This window comes from Gobius niger (assembly GCF_951799975.1).
Source record: "Gobius niger genome assembly, chromosome: 4".
In the NCBI taxonomy this organism is placed as follows: Eukaryota; Metazoa; Chordata; class Actinopteri; order Gobiiformes; family Gobiidae; genus Gobius; species Gobius niger.
Window position 1 is genome coordinate 14364257 of NC_136855.1, and position 21163 is coordinate 14385419.

At 39.9% G+C, this 21163-nt stretch overlaps 1 protein-coding gene across 4 annotated transcripts in view; it reads right to left on the reverse strand.

The window, feature by feature from the left end:
* The window catches only part of LOC306961878 (cyclin-dependent kinase-like 5), a 50932-nt gene that overhangs the window by 21751 nt on the left and 8018 nt on the right, over positions 1-21163 (reverse strand). For all 4 annotated transcript variants that reach the window (XM_079554821.1, XM_079554822.1, XM_079554820.1 and 1 more), the window contains exons 3-8: positions 21024-21058; positions 5257-5302; positions 4111-4247; positions 2237-2357; positions 2036-2095; positions 742-832 (exon numbers count right to left, since the gene is read on the reverse strand). In XM_079554821.1, coding sequence (XP_079410947.1) covers positions 742-832; positions 2036-2095; positions 2237-2357; positions 4111-4247; positions 5257-5302; positions 21024-21058 — 490 coding nt within the window. The remainder of the gene's footprint in view (positions 1-741; positions 833-2035; positions 2096-2236; positions 2358-4110; positions 4248-5256; positions 5303-21023; positions 21059-21163) is intronic.

The following is a 21163-nucleotide window of genomic DNA, read 5'->3' on the forward strand; positions in this document are numbered from 1 at the left end:
GTACACACAGTGAAAGCGTCTTTCTTATTCCAAAGTCAATGTAAATATCAACTTGCACCGAAAACGATATCATCAAAAGATGAGTGGATGTTTCCTCTGGAATATATTTGTTAATGTCTTAGTGGGCAACTGAGTGTCAGTACATATCACGGTGGGATGCAGCACTTTTGGTCCGTCAGGACTCTATAATAGGCCTTTAAATCTGCTGCAGCAGAAAAAGACTTAATGAGTTTTTGTGAATCTGCAATCAAGATATACCATTTGATGTTGAACACCCCTTGGAAGTAGTTAAAGTTGGTAGAGTCGAAATAGCGGCAATAACCAAGTGGATAGAAAAAGGGGTTGAAAAAGAAAGGCATTAGCAACCCATTATCTTATTCATTTATACATTGTGCATTAATTAACATTTATGTAAATTCACCGGAAATAGCCAAAAGGCTAACTTTCTAGCCGAGCTAAACCTCAGAAACTCCTTGGTTGAAATGAGGTCTAAGCACTGAAAGTCCTTCAAACGCCTGAATGGGTTGTGTCACTTCACTTTTGGTTGGAAGCGTCCGTAACCTCTCAATCGTCCAGGAGTTTCACATAGTAGTTGAGGACCCAATGGTGACTTCTTCTCTAAGTCACAAGGACTGCTGAAACTAGCCTGTCCCTGTTCTATATTTAAAGTGATCAAATAACGAATCCACTTATTCCAGTGTATCCAGCGTATTTTAATCCAAAAATCATTAAAAGACTCACCCCAGCAGCAACTCTGGCGATCGGTACCATCGTGTCGCCACATACTCCGTGTAGTTCGCATCCGTCCCTTCTGAGAGGTTACGGGCAAAACCTAAAGGGCGATAAATTTAAAAACGCATGCTTATTAATTTGACTTCACGCTGCCCAATTACCAGCGCTCCCACCAAAAGAAACATGTCCCTTAATTAGCTGTGCGGGTGCGGAGCCAACGCTGGGATTGTTTGGACAACTCCAATGACAACACGGTCACAGTAATGAGTAAAGTCAGCCTGGCTGCGTAGCTGGTGCTGACCCGGTCCATTTTTAACACGCCGCTCTCAATAAGCAGAAAGCCAAGGCTCCGACAGTGAATAACAAACACGTCGCATCCCGGCTGCGTCACGAGCCAAATATGCAAAGCTAATTAAAGTGTGATTTATTTATTTTATCTTAAAAACATTGGGGACGTCCAACTGTTTCACCTGTAAAATATGGAAGACGGAATAATATGGTAATGAGTATGGCGGGCTGTGAGAAGTGAAAAGAAGATTAATGCTAAAATTCACATTGCTACTGCTGTAGGTTTGAGTAAATATGCTCAAGTATGGACAGTATATGTTTTATTCTTTAATTTGATTACTTTATTTGAACAGGGACAATAAACATTACTCAACATTTCTGTAAATGTGCCAGTTTTGACTATAAAGCTAGTTTTGGAATATTGTGTAGATGCAGTACTAAGTAACTCATGTCCCCTAGAGGCCATAAGCGCCACTGCAGGTGTCATAGCCAGTTTTTTTTACTCATTAATTGTCCGTGAGAGTAAATACTACGCTGACAGAAAAGACAAAGGGAGAGAGGGATATTGATATAGATAGAGATAATTTTTTTCACTCAAACCTGGCTGCAAAGGCTGCTAAAGCTTTGCCCGTTTGATTATATAAGTATGTGCTGCGCCTCCGACCCGGTGCAGGGAAAGCTGAAAGGGTGGTTTTCTGGCCAGAGACTACGAAAAGGATTTATTAAGGTTAACAAGTTACTTAGTTCTTCTTTATTGTAATGTATATTATTATTAAACACATCAGCGATCAAATACTCTACAGAAAATTACTGTCAATTCCTTTAAAATTTTACACTCTCCAAACAATTCACTTTAGGCCACGATTGACAGGTTCAGCACTTTTTTTTATGGGGGGAAAAATAAATTATCAAAATGTAGATAGTAGGAGACAGTTGCATCATAACCGCACCCAGAGCCAAAAGGAGAAAAGGACAATAGAATAGTATACAATGGAGTGACATTCTGAGGACTCACCAAAGTCACAGAGTTTCAGGACGTCTTCGGAGCTGATGAGCAGGTTCTCAGGTTTGATATCTGCAAAGGACACATTTCACATTTATCATGTTTACCTGTTTTAGACCTGACTTCGTCCTTCAGTATGTTTGCTGTTGAGCATTAAAATAAAAATAACTGAGCAAATAACTGATTACATTTCAGTTGATTGCTCTGAGCTACCTCTGTGCACGATCTCGTTCTTGTGGCACCAGTTGATGGCTTTGATGAGTTGGTAAATGTAACTGCGGACTTTATCAGGGGGGGCTCCGGTCGGCAGCTCCTCCAGAAGCTCTAGCATGTTCTGATAAAGAGACAGACAGACCGACGGACGGACGGAGACAAGAACAGATTCATTATAACTATATGATTATTAACTATAACTATAAAAATAATAATAATCAATTATCTTGGGTTTGGGGCCCTCTCTTATGGGCTGTCTGATCATGACTGCAGCAGGAGCTTGGTTCAGTCATTAGGCTGCCCTTTGTCTGAGGTACTGTTCATTACTTTTGTAGACGGAGTGACAGGCAGATAGGTGAAGTCTTGGCAGTGATGTGCCCTCTGTAGCGGAGTTGAAAGGCAAAGCTCACAATATACTTGATGTGCTGGGGGAAGTATCTTGGGTGTGAGAAGTCTGGGAGTCCCTCCCTCAGAGGACTCCCTCAGTAATCAAGCCCCAGGTAAGTAGAGGAAAATGAATGGAAGGGAATTGAATAATTAAAATTGTTTATAAGACGTCAGCGTCAGGGTTGATCTTATTGCTGTTGGGTTCCTGGGGAAGACACTTGGATTTATTTATTTGTGCATGTTGATGAACACAGATGGGGCTCATGCATGTAAACACACCACACCGGACCATAGCTAACAGCTAATTTGAAACTGCTGTCCCACATTAGTGCTCTCAAACACACCCTCATTCAACCTGGCCTATTGTACATGTTTTAGTGGAACACACAGATGAAACATACGCAGTCAAAGGGAGAACATGCAAACACCACACAGAACGGCCCCTTCCAGCCTGGGGATCGAACCCGGTACCTTTTATCAATGAAGCATGAGCACTAATCGCTAGGCCACTGTGTCGCAGTTCAGCCACAGCATGTCGTTGGTTATGACAGGGAGGGCATCCAGTGTAAAATATAGCAAGATCCCGATCACTGAATGTATATTCCGCGGTGGTAATGATGATAAAGGAAGCAAATCGAAAGGGAAAAAATATACATCAACGCAGACTAGATTATGTTGGGGAAGTCTCAGGCTGCAATGTTTAATAACCCACAGAGAGAGAGCGAGGGTGACACACACAGACACAGAGAAAGAGACATGGGGAACACTAAACGACCGTTGTGCAGCGGGAAGAAGACGAAGATGTTGCAAAGAAATAAAGTGTTGGCTGGAAACCCTGGCAACACAGTGGGGAATACCATTACATCACCGCTCATACGTTTCCATGGAGACGTGTTTTTTTTTCTTTTTTTTGCTTAAGCGAATCGAGTCCTGAAACCCGGAGTCTCAATATAGCACAGACATGCACCGTAACGTGCAGCGACAGGAGCAGAGGAGAGCAGTGTACAGTATGTGCAAAGAGAAGTGGCCAGCTATGTCAAGATCTTTTTTTTTCTTGCATATGTTTGTAAATTGATGCCATCTATTGAACGACCAACAACATCAATGAAGCTCCAGTTCAGTTTATGACCATAAATGCCACCTTAGAATCCTTAGCTGCCCAACTTATAGATCGACTGTTTTTTTGAGACATTTTTGGAGGTGAAAATACTCGTAAACACTTGATCGGAAAGCTCACAGTTTAACGTCATGGAAACTAGGGATGTTTCAAGTATCATCATCATCATCTTTTACCTGAAACTAGTTTCCCAACAGCAGCATCTCATTTGTGTATCATTACTATGGCAACAGCTGCGCCATGCTTCCTGCCCTCCAATGCAGTCAAAGAAAACTCCATACGCTCTTTAGAATATTGTGGAACCACTTGACACTGTGAAAAACTGTGTAGCAATATCATCCTTGTTTGTGCGTTGTGCATTTTCACTGACCCGTTCGACGTATTCAAAGACCAGGTAGAGTTTCCCCCTCCTCCTGAACGCCTCCTTCAGCTCCACGATGTTTTCCTGCTTCAGCGTCCGCAGCATCTTCAGCTCCCGCAGCGTCGTCTCCTTGACCTCCTCATTCTCTGCAGCAATTCATCAAACAGAGAGCCGTCATCCCACCACTCCAAATACTGCACGTCGGTTTACTCAGATCATGGAAGTTATACAATAAAACGTGTTATGTTGTTTACTCTTTGCTATACCTTTCTTTTGTTTTGCTTACACACAATGAAAGAGTGGTCATGTAAATGTTAGATAGTTGTGGTCCAAACTCATTCCGAACTTTCCCAACGTATTTGTAACATCACACCACATTGGAGTTACTAAATACCCCAAAAAAGCAGCAGGTTAAGGTGCATACAGTACATTCATAATGGTCCATTAACCATCAATCTGAGTGTGGCATGATGTATTTCCGCCCCTCTTGAATATTCTGTGCCACCAGTCGAACTGTAGCCGGAAAGAAACTCTTGTGGAGGCGGCTCCTGTGGGCACTGATACTACCGGTTGTAGCCGGAGTCCCTCCACTGGAACTGGCCATAATATATAATAACATTACATATAAATAAACAAAACAAAAGTCTGCTTGTACAATGTACTGGAGGAAAAAAAAAATCCATTACTAGGAAGAAAGAATCCGGTACAGGGCTTTGAACCATGTTGTTACGCTGCTGTTTTGTTTGCCTTTTAATATCATTCACTGTGTAGGCTTTAATGTGGGCAAATGATGCATAATTGAGGCTCAAAAACATTATTTTGGGTGCCTCGGCATTGATATTTTAGGTTGAGAATTTGATAAGATAGCAAGGACTAAGACACAGGGGCCAGGGCTGGTCAGGATTTCGTCTGGAGCTCCCTCTGCTTGCTCCAGTGGACCCTGGACAGTTTTGTGTTTCATCTATGACACAATAATATCCAGGAGATGTAAACAGTTTTTTTTTTTATGTGAATCCAATATATGAATTCTTTTTAAACGGAAGTTGTCACAGAGGATTTTAGGTTGGTCCAGAGCTGAAGCGTACAGTATCTTAGATTTACACATGTTCCCCTTCTTGCACCTGTGCTCTGTCGTTGATGCATGCACTCACTCACCCTCACTGTCTTTGAACTTCTTTATGGCCACCAGCTCGTTGGTTTCCTGGAAAAAAAAAAAAAAAAAACAAGAGGAGGAGGATATTACAACGAAGGCGACACAAAGGGCGCGGACCCCGACAAGTAGCTGACAGCAGTTTGACAAAAGAGAACAATGATGCGTTCTGTTAGTTTAATAAAAACCTGGATTTATGAGGATGCACGTTGTTGCAAATCAGAGAAAACAACAGTGAAAGCACTTATACGTTTGACACTCGTCCTCTAATTAATAATTTATTATAGCAATTATTGAGTTTCTTTTAGAGGAGGGGTATGAACATGACCTAATGGTGTCTGCTGATAATGGTATATAATACATTTACATGTGCAAAGTTGCTTATGTTTACACTTTTTGTTTTGCATTCAGAATAATTAGGCAAGTGAGTTTTTAAATTACAGTGTTATTTCATTTACATTCCCCCCTCCAAACTGAATAAAATGGAAACAAAGTTCTTAAGTGGCGAGCTACTGTGTAATGAGAGGGAGAAGCGGCTGAATGACGTCCACAGTCTGTATCGGTGTGCAAAAATATAATGCAGCTTATTGTTGTCTGCAAGACGAGAGATCTAACGGACGAGAAATAATTAAAACATGTGAAAAGCTTGTCAGAAGTATACAACACTCTCAAAAGTACACAGTGTTCAGTTACCGTCCACCGATAAACACTGCACATAAGTCTATGGCCTAGACTGAGACAAAATGAGTTCAAGATTGACTGGTTGTTTTAAGAGCTTGACAGTCGGTCTCATTGGACCTGGAGGAGGGGTTTGTGACTGGGACAGTGTTGGGCATAAGGCTCCAGTCCAACTCAGCCACCAGCAAGGTGCAAGGTGGAGGTGGGTACTGGTGTGGACTGGTTTTGTTAAAGATGGGTTACTTGAAACATTTCGTGTTGAATATGAGACTGAAACCTTGAAGACGCTATTCAGTGCAGTGATTCAGTCTGCATAGGTATAGGTATATAGGTATATTTCAAGAATGATTTTATGTGGGAACATGCTCCTTCTCATACATCGAGGTGCTCCACAGCATGGCTATCCAGTCAAGGCTTTTGGATCATTGGGCAAAAGCTTTCCCAAATGTACACAAAGATGTGGTGCTGGATTGTTGCCTTTGTTTTGTGTTATATTTTGTGTTAAATCAGCTGTGGTAGTTGATTTCATTCTTTGTGAAACTACTGACAGTCGCAGTATTTGTATAACTGTGGAAAAGTTTTCAAAGTAGAAAGTACACATCGGTTTAAAGTGTTTTGAAAAATAACTTTGCGGCTTCAAAAAACACAAAGAATTGTGCCCAAATTCACCATCTGTACAGCAACACGCCAGGGGCAAAACTTCTTTCCCATTGTGAGTCAGTGGCATTTGACCGTGTGTCTGCACTGTGCCACCTTATGTTCTGAAAAGTGTGCATTATTAGGCTCTTAGAATGAACAAAACACATGGCCAACTTTACTGTTTACTTCAGAGCTTTTTGTAGAAGTGCAGTACTTCTACTCTCTACTTTGTCGCAATAGGTTTATTCACTTTAAGAAAATGCTTTTTGCAAGAGATCTCCAGTGACAACACAATCCGATGTCCTCTGTCCAATCATATTACGTCACTCTAGTCAGGCCTCGTCTCCTTTGTCCATTGTCCGATTGTTTACATCCTGGCTAGACAAAGGCTACTATATAGATGCTCTCACTGGGACGTTGTTCACCAATCTCCATGAGTGCTCCTTCTTAGCGACAAAACTGACCGATTGATATTCGGGGATTCTGTACATGATAAAATCAAACAAAGCCCAGGGGTTTATTTGAATGCACGTAATCCTCTGCAAATCTAAAAGAAAATTGAGACAATTCCTGCGCTGTTTACATGGCAAGCAGATACTTACAGGCCACAGTAGATATTTGACATTTGCTATGGCAGTTTGTGGGGCTTTTGCGGAGCGCCAGTGATGCCTGTTATCATCGTGTGAGCCTGACCCCCAGTGATTCATGTGTAAAGTCAGCAGGGCCTATAAATAGCGGCCGTTTTGCCACCGCTCTGTTAATGAAACACAGAGGAGACGATATAACTTGACATTTCGCCTCGTTATGTTTAATTATGTAATATTACGACTGTTACGGTCGCAAACTGGAGCATCGAGTATTAATCAGGAACAAGTTCAAGCATCTTCAAGGATCATTTATGAGCAGGGGAAACTGTATGTTAATATACGGGAGACGAGAGACACATTGAAAGAACAGATGTCCACCACTTGAGTAGACTAATCTTGAGCCTTAGAGTAGTTGTCTTTCTAATTCTTACACTGATGGATAATCTACACAGTGTTACAAAATCCTTTGAAGCATCACATAAAAAAAAATAGGGGTGGGACTTTAACGCATTAATTTCGATTAATTACTTGCAAAGATTTTAATGCAATTAATCATATTTCCCCCGATTTACCCCCCAAGAACTCTCGAGCCGGAACCTTTCTATTTCTATCTGCACGCACATGCGCCCACAACAGTGATGGACGTTACGCTTCGGCCCGTTGGGGACTCAGTTTTGTTTAAAAAAAAATGTCCTGATGGGACGAGAGACAGCTGTAAGAGTTCTCCTTCCACCATAGTTACTCAAGTCTAAAACACCATCTCAATGCAAAACATGTTGAGGCAAACACAGAGACGTCCTCGATGCTAATGTTAGCGTTAGCCTCGAACAAACGCTCCAGCCAGCCCACTCCGAGCCAAAATAACCCTAACCCTTGTCAGAATAAGAAATGTAGCTTTTGTTTACAGAAATTGCTAAACACTTAAAGGCGCTGTTTTATGGCCCTTTTGCTTTATTTATTTTTTACGTTTATATAAATGTGGCATTGTTATTACTGTGAACTCTACAAGTTACATGAGTGATCAGAGTTCCTAAAACACTTGAAAGCTAAATAGCGGTAAATGCACTTTGCCTCTGTTACTTGAATAACTGTACAGATTAGCAATAATACATACATTTGCTGTTGAACTCTCTGAATCTAGTTATTAAATAATTTAGGTGCACAAAATTGTTGTTTTGGTTTTCGACTAAAATGCGATTAATGGCGATGAATTAATTACTGACCTGTAATTAACTCAATTAAAACATTTTAATCGAGTCCCAACACTAAAAAAACCCACAAAGTAATCTTGTTGCAGTTCATTCATTTCATGTAAATCAAAAGGCCTACGGTCTTAATGTTGGGGACGGTGGATCAAGTTGAGCCACCCATTAAATCTTGGAAACGAAAGAAAGATTTATATTTTCATGCGACATAACGGTTTATACATTTAAGTATCAATTCAAACATTAATATCAGCATTTTCCTAAAACCATATTTCACCTTACATTTTCAACATACAAATTAGAAAATGAATGGTTGATGGTTGCATTTTTTATTTATTTTTTGCATTGTTTTAAAGCAGAACTAAGTAACTTGGGTGCCTTCAGAAATCCATTTTGTATTCCCTCTGGGGGTAATACAAGTGTTAATGGGATGACTAGGGGGTCTTTCATCTCCCCCTGGTGTCTATGGCCAGAAAACCACAATTGCAACTTCACTGCCACCTGGGTGGAAGGCCCCAATACACACGAATGGAATCACGTAGAAGAAGCAAACAGGCTAATGGGCAAAGCTAACTGTGGGCTAGCGCCACATAAACAGTATTTACAGCCAAGTTTGAAGGAAGAAAATGATCTCCATTGTGTAATTGGATGTACAATATCTCTCTCTCCCTTTGTCTTTTCTGTCAGCGTAGTATTTACTCTCATGGACAATTAATGAGTAAAAAAACGCAACACGCTACGACACCTGAAGTGGCGCTTATGGCCTCTAGGGGCTGGAGTTACTTAGTACTGCTTTTTGCCACCGAGGCTCAACTTAACCTTAATAGTTTATCATATAAAGTGTCCACTGTACAATACTTGCTTTATCCATTTTTCAGAGGGGATCCATTTAACAGATTTTTAGCAGTCAATGAGCAGATTCCTGAAGATTATAAGATCAAAATCTGACAATACTGGTCTCTGTGAAGCATAAAGTTGTCCTCGTTGACACTACACAGATTATTTGGAATAATGAGAATGTTACACACGATAAAATGTTGGTTACTAACTCAACATCTATTGTATATGGATAGTGTGGATCATTTTGGCTATAAGGTCAGCTCGGTCAGGGACTTTTTAAGAGAAAATTAAGTTACAAAAGTGGAAGTTCAATATTTATTCGCTGCAGCTAAAAGCATTTGAAGAACTCAACAGAGCAGATTAAAAAGACACATTTAAGAAGTTTTTGTGGACTGCAAAAAGTCAAAAAGTATTTTTAAATCTCCAAAACTTTGAAAGCACAATCCAAAATATTTGCCTTTTTCCAGAAATAACCTCCTGAAAGAGGTAATGAAAGAGCGATGGTTACAAAAGGCTAAACAGAAAAATACCTTTCTACCTGGCACGAAAAGCACTGTAAGAAAGCACAGTGGCTCGACAACTTTTTTGAAAAAGGGAAACAGATACGCCACAATTAATTGTTTCTCAAAGTGGCACAAATTACATGTATAGAGAAAGGCACAGCACAGCCGCCGGGGAACTCTGGCTGGCGTGTAGGTTGTGCTATTGTCGCCGTGCAAAAAAATACAAGCTAACACCGAAGCCTCCGTGCACACACCCACGTGCAAAAAACACGACGAGAACAAGCGCTGGCAAGCATCTTTAGGCTAATTAAATTCACCATCAAAGACATAGTGCTCTGCCGCATACAATAGGACATACAGGGACACAGGATACAGTCACACAGGCCTGTACCGAGAGCAGAGGAGGAGAGTTTAGCCCTGGTTCAGGCCTGATTCGTGCTATATAAAAGTGAACATGGGGTTGCCAAGTATAGTGGGATCAATGGTAGGCGGACTTTCTAAAGTGAAATATCTAGGGTCAAGTTTGTGAATTCTCTTCCAGGAGTTCATAGTAGAGATTTTCAAGAATCTGAGACATGGGCTGGGTTGAGTCAAAGATGTTTGGCTTGTTCTTGAGTCAAAATGGAAAACATCCAAGAGCGAGAAGAGGCTTCTAAATAAAACTTCAACTCAACCAACCCAGTTCAGTCGAGGATATTTGCAAAGTCATCAACTGGACTAGGCCAGCATGCCTGCGAGGGATGATTAGATTCCAGATTTTGAAAACTTTTGAAAAAGGTATGAATATTGCGCCACCTAATAGTATACATAACAATGATCATTTCACAGCCCTAATTAAGTTTTATTATTCTATCCTATTCTGACCTCCAGACTGAGAAAAAGGAGGTATTCAACTCACCCCACTCAGATATATCTTAATGTTCACTGGTAGAATTTTCTCCGTTCTCTCCAAAAACCCCACTGCAGGCCTTTTAGAGAGTATTGTGAATTTATATATAGCACCATTGTATACCCCCGTGCACATTCCCCCGCTTGGTTTTCCTCCAGTGTCTGTGTTATGGCCGTGCACCAGATAAGCTCCTGTCTGCTCCGGTCTTTTATTGAGGTGACCCATTTACCACAGTGCCCCCCTTTCAATACCTGCTCCATTCTTCTCCCCACTGATGCCCTCAATGGGGTTCCTGCAGCCATCACTTTCTTTTCTTCCCGATTCAAGCAGTGGAGAGTAAAAATAACAGCACTATTTCCCTCGAATGCTTGAGGACCCCATAACCTGTACTATATGTGTGAAAATGTGGCCCATACATAGTTCTATATTAAAAAGAAAATTATAGAAGCAGAGACATTTATGCAGTGTTGCAGAAGGTAGTAGAAACAGCAGCAAAAGTAGTGGTAGTTCTGGTTATATTGTCTTGGAAATTTAGGCAAATGTATTTGTCCTTTGCATTTGAAACTGCAATGCTGCTGAGGAAATTTTGTCATGACGGTGGGTGATGACATGTGCAGGGACCAAGGATACCAGGTCTGCATATTCAAGCAAATTCAACGACTTAATAAGCTTTTCCATGAATGAATAATGCAACAGGTTTGACCAAGCCGTTTTTCCTGTAAAATATGCTATTTTCAGTTCAATTCTTTATAAAAAAAATTACAACCTTGACTCACAAACTCCAAATCCATGGCAATATGAGACGCTCTTTCACAGAAAGGGGGCACAGTGGCCCAAAAACTAAATTTAGCATCAGCCCTAAATGTCAGTCCATGGGATCACCTTCAATGTGGTTCACCTACAGGTTTCTCTTTTTCCCCACTTTTTTTTAATTTTTCCTTTGATCCCAGCCCAGGTCTAGGTTCTGTGTTTTCTATTTGTAGTTTCACCCTCCCCAGGGCCAGTAAATATGCTTAAGACGTCACATGTCGTAGAGTCATTGATACAAAGATGTGGCAAAAACCTAATCTGATTTAATACAAACGCTCACTGCACTGAGGAAACAATGAAACACAAGCAATGCCTCCACTGCTCCGCATGTCTCCAGGTCTATGTATCACATTTGGAAATTGAATATAGTCCCTTAATGTTAGAGTGCTATTCATCATGATAGCTGCCCGGGTCTATTTTAAGCTTTTTGAATAATACCTCTTATTTGAATTCCATTTTTTCCATCTGACTTTGCCTCAAGAGCGTATTACGATCCACCATATCCTGGTCATCTTCCTCTTTAGCACCTTTGTACTTTGTTCATGCCGGTATGAAATGATATTTGAGCTTTGCTTATGCCTATTGGTCACAAATGCTGCACAATATGAGGAAATATGGAATATTCAATGGTTATTAATACTATTTCCTTTTCCTACAATGCATTGTAGTTTATTGGGACATCTTTCTTTGCTTGAACTCTTTCCCCATGCAGTCCATTTCTATAACTTCTTCTATAATGTATAGTCTCCCTGGGCATTTTCCTTGTAAACGTCATCTTGTTCGAGGCATGGCCTCGCCTCATGCAGTTTCTCCTCATTGTATATAATTTATACAGCCTTTAAATCTTTAATACCCCACAGAGATGAAGGGAGTGCGTTTAAGGGACAAACACAGCTCTCAAAGTGTAGCACTTTCACACATTTAAAAAACAGACCACTTAACATGCAGCATCACTAAATAATGAACTTTAAAAATGTACTAAATTGGATATTGCTTTGATTTTAAAAAGACACATTTCTCAAAAACATCAGTAGTTTATCTATAATCCATTCTATAAATATATGCCAACAACCCCTATGTATAGAACCAGGTGCCCAAACTTTTTTTTAATCGTGAGCCATATAGTGTATACAATGCAGAGGACAGCAGGCGATGGTCGATGCAAAGAAACATTCAACTAGGTCAACAACGTTTTACTAACATGTAACCTCCCCTTTATTTAGGCTTGGAACCTTAGTTACCACTGGCTCCACCTCACACTAAAATATTAACTATTGAGGTTATAATTGTGTATGTTTAACTTATATTAAAAAGATGATGCTGAGTTGGCCCCAGAATTACAGTGACAACCAGATGTTTACATAAACTTCATAAAAAGATGCATTTGCATTTTTGTCTGATATGAAACCAGAATTAACTTTTTTATTTTTTAGGTCAATTAGAATTTCAAAAAATATTTCTATTTGTCAAATGCCAGATGAATGAGAGATAGATTTTTCTACATATTTTTTTTTTATTGCTTTTCACATAACCAAAAAAAAAACATACACTAAGATTAATATACCTTTAAACAATTTGGGAAAGCCCAAATGACGGATGTCATGACCCTGGAAGCTTGAACAAGTCTGGTTAATCCTTTGGTGCAATTTCAAGACACTTAAAGGTGCCAGGTTCATTAGATCAAACAATGATAGAAATGACCAGTCATCATATAGATCAGAAAGAAGGCGGGTTCTGTGTCCCAGAGATGAACGTGCTGTGTCTGAAATGTGAATATCAACCCAAGAACAAATGCTAAAGACCTGATAAAGATGCTGAACCTGGTAAGAGTTTGTCATTATCCAGAGTGAAACAAGTACTGTACCGACATTGGCGCAGAGGGAACTCTGCCAGGAAGGAGCCCTGACTCCAAAAGAAACATCAAAAAGCCAGTTTGGAGATTGCAAATAAAAAAAGGATGCAGATTTTAATTTTTGGAGACATATCCTGTGGTATGTATTTCACCTGCCTCGCACTTGTCCGCGATCGTCAACACAAGAATTAAATATTAAAAACAAAAAATATATAAAAATAATGATAATTATATTTTTTTTCAAAAGCCCTGCGGGAAACACTGGGATTGTCATGATTCCTTTCCAAATGTACAGTATATGGCACTGAATACCTATAGAAGTTATGACAATGTCCTAAAAGGTACCTACTGTAGGTTCTTGAGTCTGTATACCTCAGGGAGGTATTTAGCTTAATTTAACTTAAACCCTTGTTAGAATTTAGCGTGAGCCAAAAATGATGACCTAGTTAATCTGAGTTCTGCTTTAGCCACAGTTTTGGATAATTTCATTCCCTTTATACATGGGCTAGGCCTAATTTAGACTCAATTTTTAACCTGTGAAACTATAGTGGTGTGCAAAGGTTTGGGCACCCCTGTAAATGTTTATGATTTTCCTTTATAAATCATCGGTTGTCTGGATAAGAATATATCATATAGAAAACAAACACAGTGATGGTTGAGAAGTGAAATAAAGTGTATATGATTTATGGACCCCTCCTGGAACTGCCACCTAACGTGGTGGAGGGGTTCGAGCACCCAAATGATCCTGGAGCTCTGTTGTCGGGGGCTTCGTGCCCCTGGTAGGGTCTCCCAGGGCAAACAGGTCCTAGGTGACGGGTCAGACAAAGAGCGGTTCAGAAGCCTCTCAAGAGAGACCAACAGGCCCGGTCAGAACCATGAGGCCGTCCTTCTGTGGACCCACCACCTGCAGGAGGAGCCATAAGGGGCAGGTGCAATGTGATTTGGGCAGCTCCAGCAGCTGCCCCCATGACCCGGAAACGGACAAGTGGAAGAAAATGGATGGATGGATGATTTAGGGAAAGCGTGCAAGAATTATTTAAACTAAATTAGGCATGTGCATAAATTAAGGCACCACAAAAGAAAAAATAATCATACCACACATTTTCAATATTATTCAGGTCTGGAGACTGAGATGGCCATTCCAGAACATTGTGCTTGTTCCGCTGCATGAATGCCTAGTAGATTTTGAGCAGTGTTTAAGATCGTTGTCTTGTTGAAAGATCCGGCCCCGGCGCAACTTCTACTTTGTCACTAATTCCTGGACATTGATCTCCAGAATCTGCTGATATTGAGTGTAATCCATGCGACCCTCAACTTAACAAGATTCCCAGTCCCTGCACTGGCCACACAGCCCCACAGCACGATGGAACCACCACCAAATTTTACTATAGGTAGTAAGCGTTTTTCTTGGAATGCTGTGTATGTATATTGCCCCTTGTTTTGCCCAAATAACTGTATTTTAGTTTCATCAGTCCACAGCACCTTATTCCAAAATGTGCTTCAGCAAACCTCAAGCCACACTGTTTGTGGCGTGTGCAGAGGAAATCCTTTTTCCGCATTACTTGTCCATACAGCATCACCTTGTGTAAAGTGCACTGAATATTGAATGATGTACAGTGACACCATCTGCAGCAAGATGCTGTTGTAGGTCTTTGGAGCTGGTCTGTGGGTTGACTGTGACTGTTCTCACCATCATGCGCCTCTGCTTAGCGGAGATTTCTCTTAGTCTGCCACTTTGGGCCTTAACTAGAACTGTGCCTCTGGTCTTCCAATTCCTCGCAGTTGAAACTGAGAGCAATAATCTCTGAGACAGCGATCTGTATATCCTTCCCCTAAACCATAATGTTGAACAATCATTGTTTTCAGGTCATCTCAGAGTTGTTTTGAGGCTCCCATATTGCCACTCTTCAGAGAAGATACAAAGAGGAGACACACTTACAATTGGCCTCCTTAAATACCCTTTCTCAACATTGGATTCATCTGTGTATGGGGGTCAAGGGTCACTGGGGTTACCAAACCAATTTTGAGTTCTCTATTAGTGCTAAAGGTGATAAATCAATAAAATGACGTGCCTAAATGTATGCACATGCCTTATTTTTTCCAAATAATTCTTGCACACTTTCTCCTATATGATATACCTAAGTGAAATTTCTTATCCAGACAACCAATGATTTATAGAGAAAAATCATGAAAATTTACAGGGGTGCCCAAACTTTCGCATACCACCGTATTTGTAAATCCACTTGTTTTCACATGTTTTACTTCTCACTCTACTTCTCTACTTCTCTCTCCTCCTGTTTACAAAAAGCTAATTCCTGGGAAAGACCTTTTTGCAACAGTTGTCATGGTAACTTGTGTAAAGAAAGAAATGGGGAAAATACCAGAGAAGGATCATCAGTTATTCACAGCGAGTCGATACGGCACAAAGCAATGTGTAACACTGTTGTACATCTGAGATTAATGATGCTGCATGTAATGTTCTTTTTGGGTCAATATATAAACTACAGCACGCATACTGTATGGCATGCAGGCTTTTGGAACTAGGACTGCAAGATTCAATCGCTGCATAGCAAAAGCATGACAGACGCCAAATGTGTGTCAATGTTGACTAATGGTTCTTGAGTTGCCGTTTGTACTGTATAGTACTGTATATCATTAACTCCATTTATTCATAATTAGTTCATCGTTATTTCAGCAATACCTGGGGCCATTGGCAAATATTAACTCCACTAGTCAAAGTTGCAAAAAAAGTGTTGTGAAAATAACTTCCCTACACTGTAACACAACGGGACAAACCTTCTTTCTTACCGCAGTTATAAGGGAAAGTCAAATCTCTCACTTATTCAGACCAGAACAGGATCTCCCAAACCCATGTAAACATGACAGATTTACCCCACCGTCCTCACAGTCCATAATGTGGCAAAAATCACAAGTTAAACTGATCACACTTTTAAATAAATAAAAGGTTTCTCTTATGAGTTTACAAAGTAATTCAGATTCAAATATGTCGTATTTACATTATATAATTTAGCTTCTTCAAACTCACAAGTGAGAACTTTTCCTCTCCCAGTAAAATCATATTAAGTCTCACTGTCACTTTCTTTTTCATTAATAAATGTCCATATGACGATTAAGTTGTTAAAATGAACACTTAGGTGCTCCTAAGTAAACGCGGAACTGTAGTTGTTTGGTGTGTTGCTCGTGGGACTGCTCTCCGGTGTAACACACACCTGTTAAGTGTGGTGTCGATGCAGACTCGCTGAGAAGGAACTTTTGTCCCACTCCCCCTCACTGAGGGGTCAATTTCGGACAGAACTCCACTCCGTGGGCACGCGCAAATTGAGTGTTAGGGGGTTGGGTGAGGGCCCGTAGACTGGGACAAGACTGGTTTGACAGGTTTTGATAAGAGTCAAATCTTTAGCCTAATCGGACTAGACTTCACATGTAAATGTTGTGATAGATACTTTGTGATTGTGTCACTTCCCTTTGGCGCAGTACTATGCGCACGCACACAAGCCGTTGTCATGAGTCACTAGTTTTGCATGGCTTGAAGACAAAACAGCTGCTGAAAAAACAACTTTTTAAGACATAAACGTATCGTTTGGTGAAGCTTTCACATCCTGTCTCATGTTGAATGTCCTAAGTGATTATCCTAATGAAACTTGCGGTCCAGTGCATAGTTTTAAAATATTGGTTTATTTGCTAGAGATATACTGGACTGTCCAATAACACTGCCTCCAGATAAAAACGCAGAAGCATGATGACACGTGAAAAGGGTTTTTTGACAGGACATTTGGAGATAAGGTTAAGATAATGGTATAGGGGATCAATAAAGGATAGGTAAAGGTAAAAGTGCTTTATTATATTCTGCATTTGACCCATGCTTTGATGCCACTGGAGTACCGCATAAAGAGCAGCGGGGACCCATCTCCAGATGTCAAGGTACAGAATCACTTGGCAGGAGGATAAATCTATTTTACATGTTTTTTTTGTGTGTTTTTAAGTGTGTGCATATCAGGCTTTTAAATAAGCCATTTTTATTATCATTATTTTTTCTTTTACATCTAGAGCACTTATTGGGATGCAGTGAAGTAGAAATCTTTATGCTATATTTATATTTCAAAGTAAAGAAGTAAATGTATTAAGTTCTCAACAAAAATACCACTCAAGTAAATTACATATCCTCAAAAACTTTACTGAAGTACAGCTTAATTTCACCTCAAAGATATCACTGATGCTGCTTTAAATGATATGATGTCAAAGGAGCATAATGAAGACCATAAATAAGACCCAAAACCTACCTTCCGGTGGCATGCGATTTGGCTTACAATTTGTGAATGAAGTGAGTTTGCAAACGCCCTCATAAATCCCGTTAATGTAAGTGTGAGTGTGTCGAGCTATAGGGCCCAGCTCTAGTGTAACTGGGTCGCTCTCATTTACACCAAAGTCACAATCATCAACACTTCATTAATGAGGGATAAATATAGTTACGGTAATCTGCCATTAACCCCAATACAGCATCAATACAGCATCGACATAACAGCAGCGTGATTAATGAACCTGTATGTTGCAGTTTCTCACCCAAAATGGTGCTAGGCTTTTCAGGCTATTTGATTAATTTATATACAGTGTGAAAGGTAAGGCTATACATTTAATCAGAACGTAAGCTATAGTTAAAATGAGGGAAATATTTCGAAACTGTGGCCATGCAAGAATACTGTATATTAGGGCCTTGAGCGAGTTTCAGTTATGTAGATAATATTTTAATGACTAGGAGCAGGACTACACCTCAACCAACCATTTTCCTTGCCAGCCTTATCACGCCTCTAATTACCCAGATGCCCTGTTTATACCAGCCAAGCCCCATCTACTCTGTTTGTCTTAATCACACCTTGAGCTGTGGCGTGGTTAGTGAACAGACTATAGTTCAGGGATGGGCAACTTCTTTTGTGTTGAGACCATTTTCTTCCTTTGGTCAGTGTATGTCCCCAAAGCTGAGAGGAGCAGTGGCTGAGCAGGAGTTACTCATGTTGTTTGAGATGAGCTGGTCTCACATGTAACTCTGTTATTCTGTATTAGGCCTTTGGTCTGGTTTATGGGATTTAGTCCTGCCTTAGCAAAGATATATCATGTCTTGCCCTTGTGTAATCCTGGTTTAGTTCTGAGTAGTCCTAGTTTATTATTAGGCTCTTTATTATTCTGTATTAATATGTTATTGCAATGTTTCTAAAGCCTACAATGCTGGAATATACAACGATTGTGCTTAGGCCCAATTCTATTCTATTCAAGCATTGATAATAATGAAATGATCATTTATTTATCCCAAAAATATGAATACGTTTGGTGGTGGTGGTAGGCTCACCGACTGACCAGCCCAGTGGCCAATGACCTCCGACAAATCTGGCCCAGTGACAAAAGTCATCGAAGAGTCCTGATATATAACCTTACAGTGGGTGTATGGAGGAATTTCTATAGGAACTGACCATGTTTTGATCATTTTCAAATGCTTTCCCAGGTATTTGAACTCTGTTGTGTGTTTTATTTTTCTCGCAATCTTACAGCAGTACTAAGTAACTCATGCCCCTAGAGGCGTGGTGGTGTCATAGTATGTTGTGTTTTTTTTTTACTTTACTTTACTTTACTTTTTTACGCTTTATAAATAAAGTTTTGATTAATTGATTGATTAATCTAAGACGTGTCAGCATACTGTATTTTATACTTTAATATGGGGCCTTGTAATGTACAAAGACACTGTGATTTAAACTTTTACAATCCTGTTCTGAAATGACTTGGTTCTTGTAGTTTAGTTTAGCTGCAGGTATTATTTTGAAGTATTGTACTGGACAATGCTGCTGGACAAGTTTAAAATGTACACAGAGAACTGAATCTTTGTGCAAAAAAGAGTAAAAATATATACATATATATGTCTATATTTTTTTCCTTCTATGTTTAATTACTTCTGTAATTTTTGAGTTGGCCATAGATCAGTGTTTGTCTTTGCTCGTCTTCTCTCTGTTTTGGATGCAAAGCTCGACACCGCCAAGTCACGCCCGGCGGGTCTCTGTATGAGTCATGTCCTTCATGCAACAACTACATTAATGGAATAAATTAAAACGTTCAAGAGCAGGCCAGTGTTCTCACTGAATCATTATGAACAGCGACGCGCACATACTGTGACTGTAAGTAGTAAATAATGTTGAAAATATTATTTCAAACACATTATTTTGAGCCATGTAAGATTCACATAAATATTGTTGGTTAAGTTTAAGTTTTACTTACTAAAATATTACTGAGAAAGAATTAAAGGAACACTTTGTTCTTAGTTAAGCGATATCAAAAGTAGCCTAATGCTTGTCGGCTCTCACCTCTATGACAGTACTGCTACAACCACAATAACCACAACACAAGTACTTTTACTTTTACTTCTACTTCAACTACTTCTACTACTAATACATCTACAACTAATAGTACTGTGTTAGTGGTGCGCTTAGTATTAAACATTATCATTATATTATTGGTATTTTGTAGAAAGCGAAATGAAAAGGCTCTGAAGGTGCAGTGGTCATCATATACCAGGGCTAGATTGGACAGATAGATAATAGAAAATGTCATCTGTACAGATTTCAGATTTAAAAAAGTGGATCCAACGACAAGGCAAACCCTCACTCTAGGATTCATAGATCCATATAGGAGCACAACCTGCTGCTAGAGATGAATAGCTGCTGATGAGGTGACTTGTGGTGACAGGAAAAATGTCCTCAACTGTAAAAAAAAAAATCCCCCCAATACAGACGCTGTATTCAAATCTTTTTTCTACAATAGAAAAAAAAGTCTGAATAAACCATACAGATTTAGCCCTTCAAATCTAACAGTTCAGATCTTGTGCCCCCACCTTCCCCACCTCGCCAGTGTAAGCGTGTGTATGATTGTGAACAGTAAATGCACTGCCCTGTCACTGTCAGGTGCCATGACTTTCCAGAGCTACTATTAACTATGGGATTAAGCTATACTCAATAGTTGCCCATCGGCTTCGCTGGCTGCTCTTGTTCCAAGATCTGGGCGCTCGACTATTCACTGCAAGTGAACTCAATATCACATTTTCGGAATGGGATTCCCTTAAACACTAAAACTATACAGTCACCAGGACCTTTTAAGAAGATCGTGACAGCTATCACTGTGATGATCATTATGATGATCGCTGACGGCAGTTGTGGTCTCACACCAGTGCGACCCTCCTCTGGTGTTTTGAATGCCTTGTGAATGTGTTATGATGTCCTGGAGTGTATGTTTGTTTTGTTTGCTGCTGGCTGAATATCAGTGTTAACTGGGCAGCCCAGATTGATTAAATCCTTTCCTGTTTCAATAAATAAAGTAAAAACAGTAGTACGCAATTGTAAAGCAACCTTGAGGGTCTATAAACATTCTGCACAAAAATGATTATTGACACCATCATCAGTACTACAAATATGATTTCTAACAACTACAAGTGTTACTTGTACCAAATTACTACTGCTGTGAAAACAACAACTACTACAACTAAATTAACAACTATTCAATTTCATCTTAGAGTGCACTGTATTGTATAAAATAAATATGAAATACTTGGGCATGCAGTTGCATGAATCCACAGCTATATACTGTATAAAATAGATCTTTCTGTGATGTTTCCACTTTGTCTCATTAAACACATTAATGAAAACACCCTAAAACATGCAGCATGTGAAATGGGCCAATGCAAAACAAGCAATTACAGAGATGCTCGTCCTTACCTTATGCCTGCACTTAAGCACCACTCCATATGCGCCTGCAAGATGTAAACAAACAAAAGATCGTTTAGTTCAACGAATACGTGTGCTTCTCATGCCACATCTTAATTACCAGCGTCCCACCAAAGATTTCCTCGCTGAAA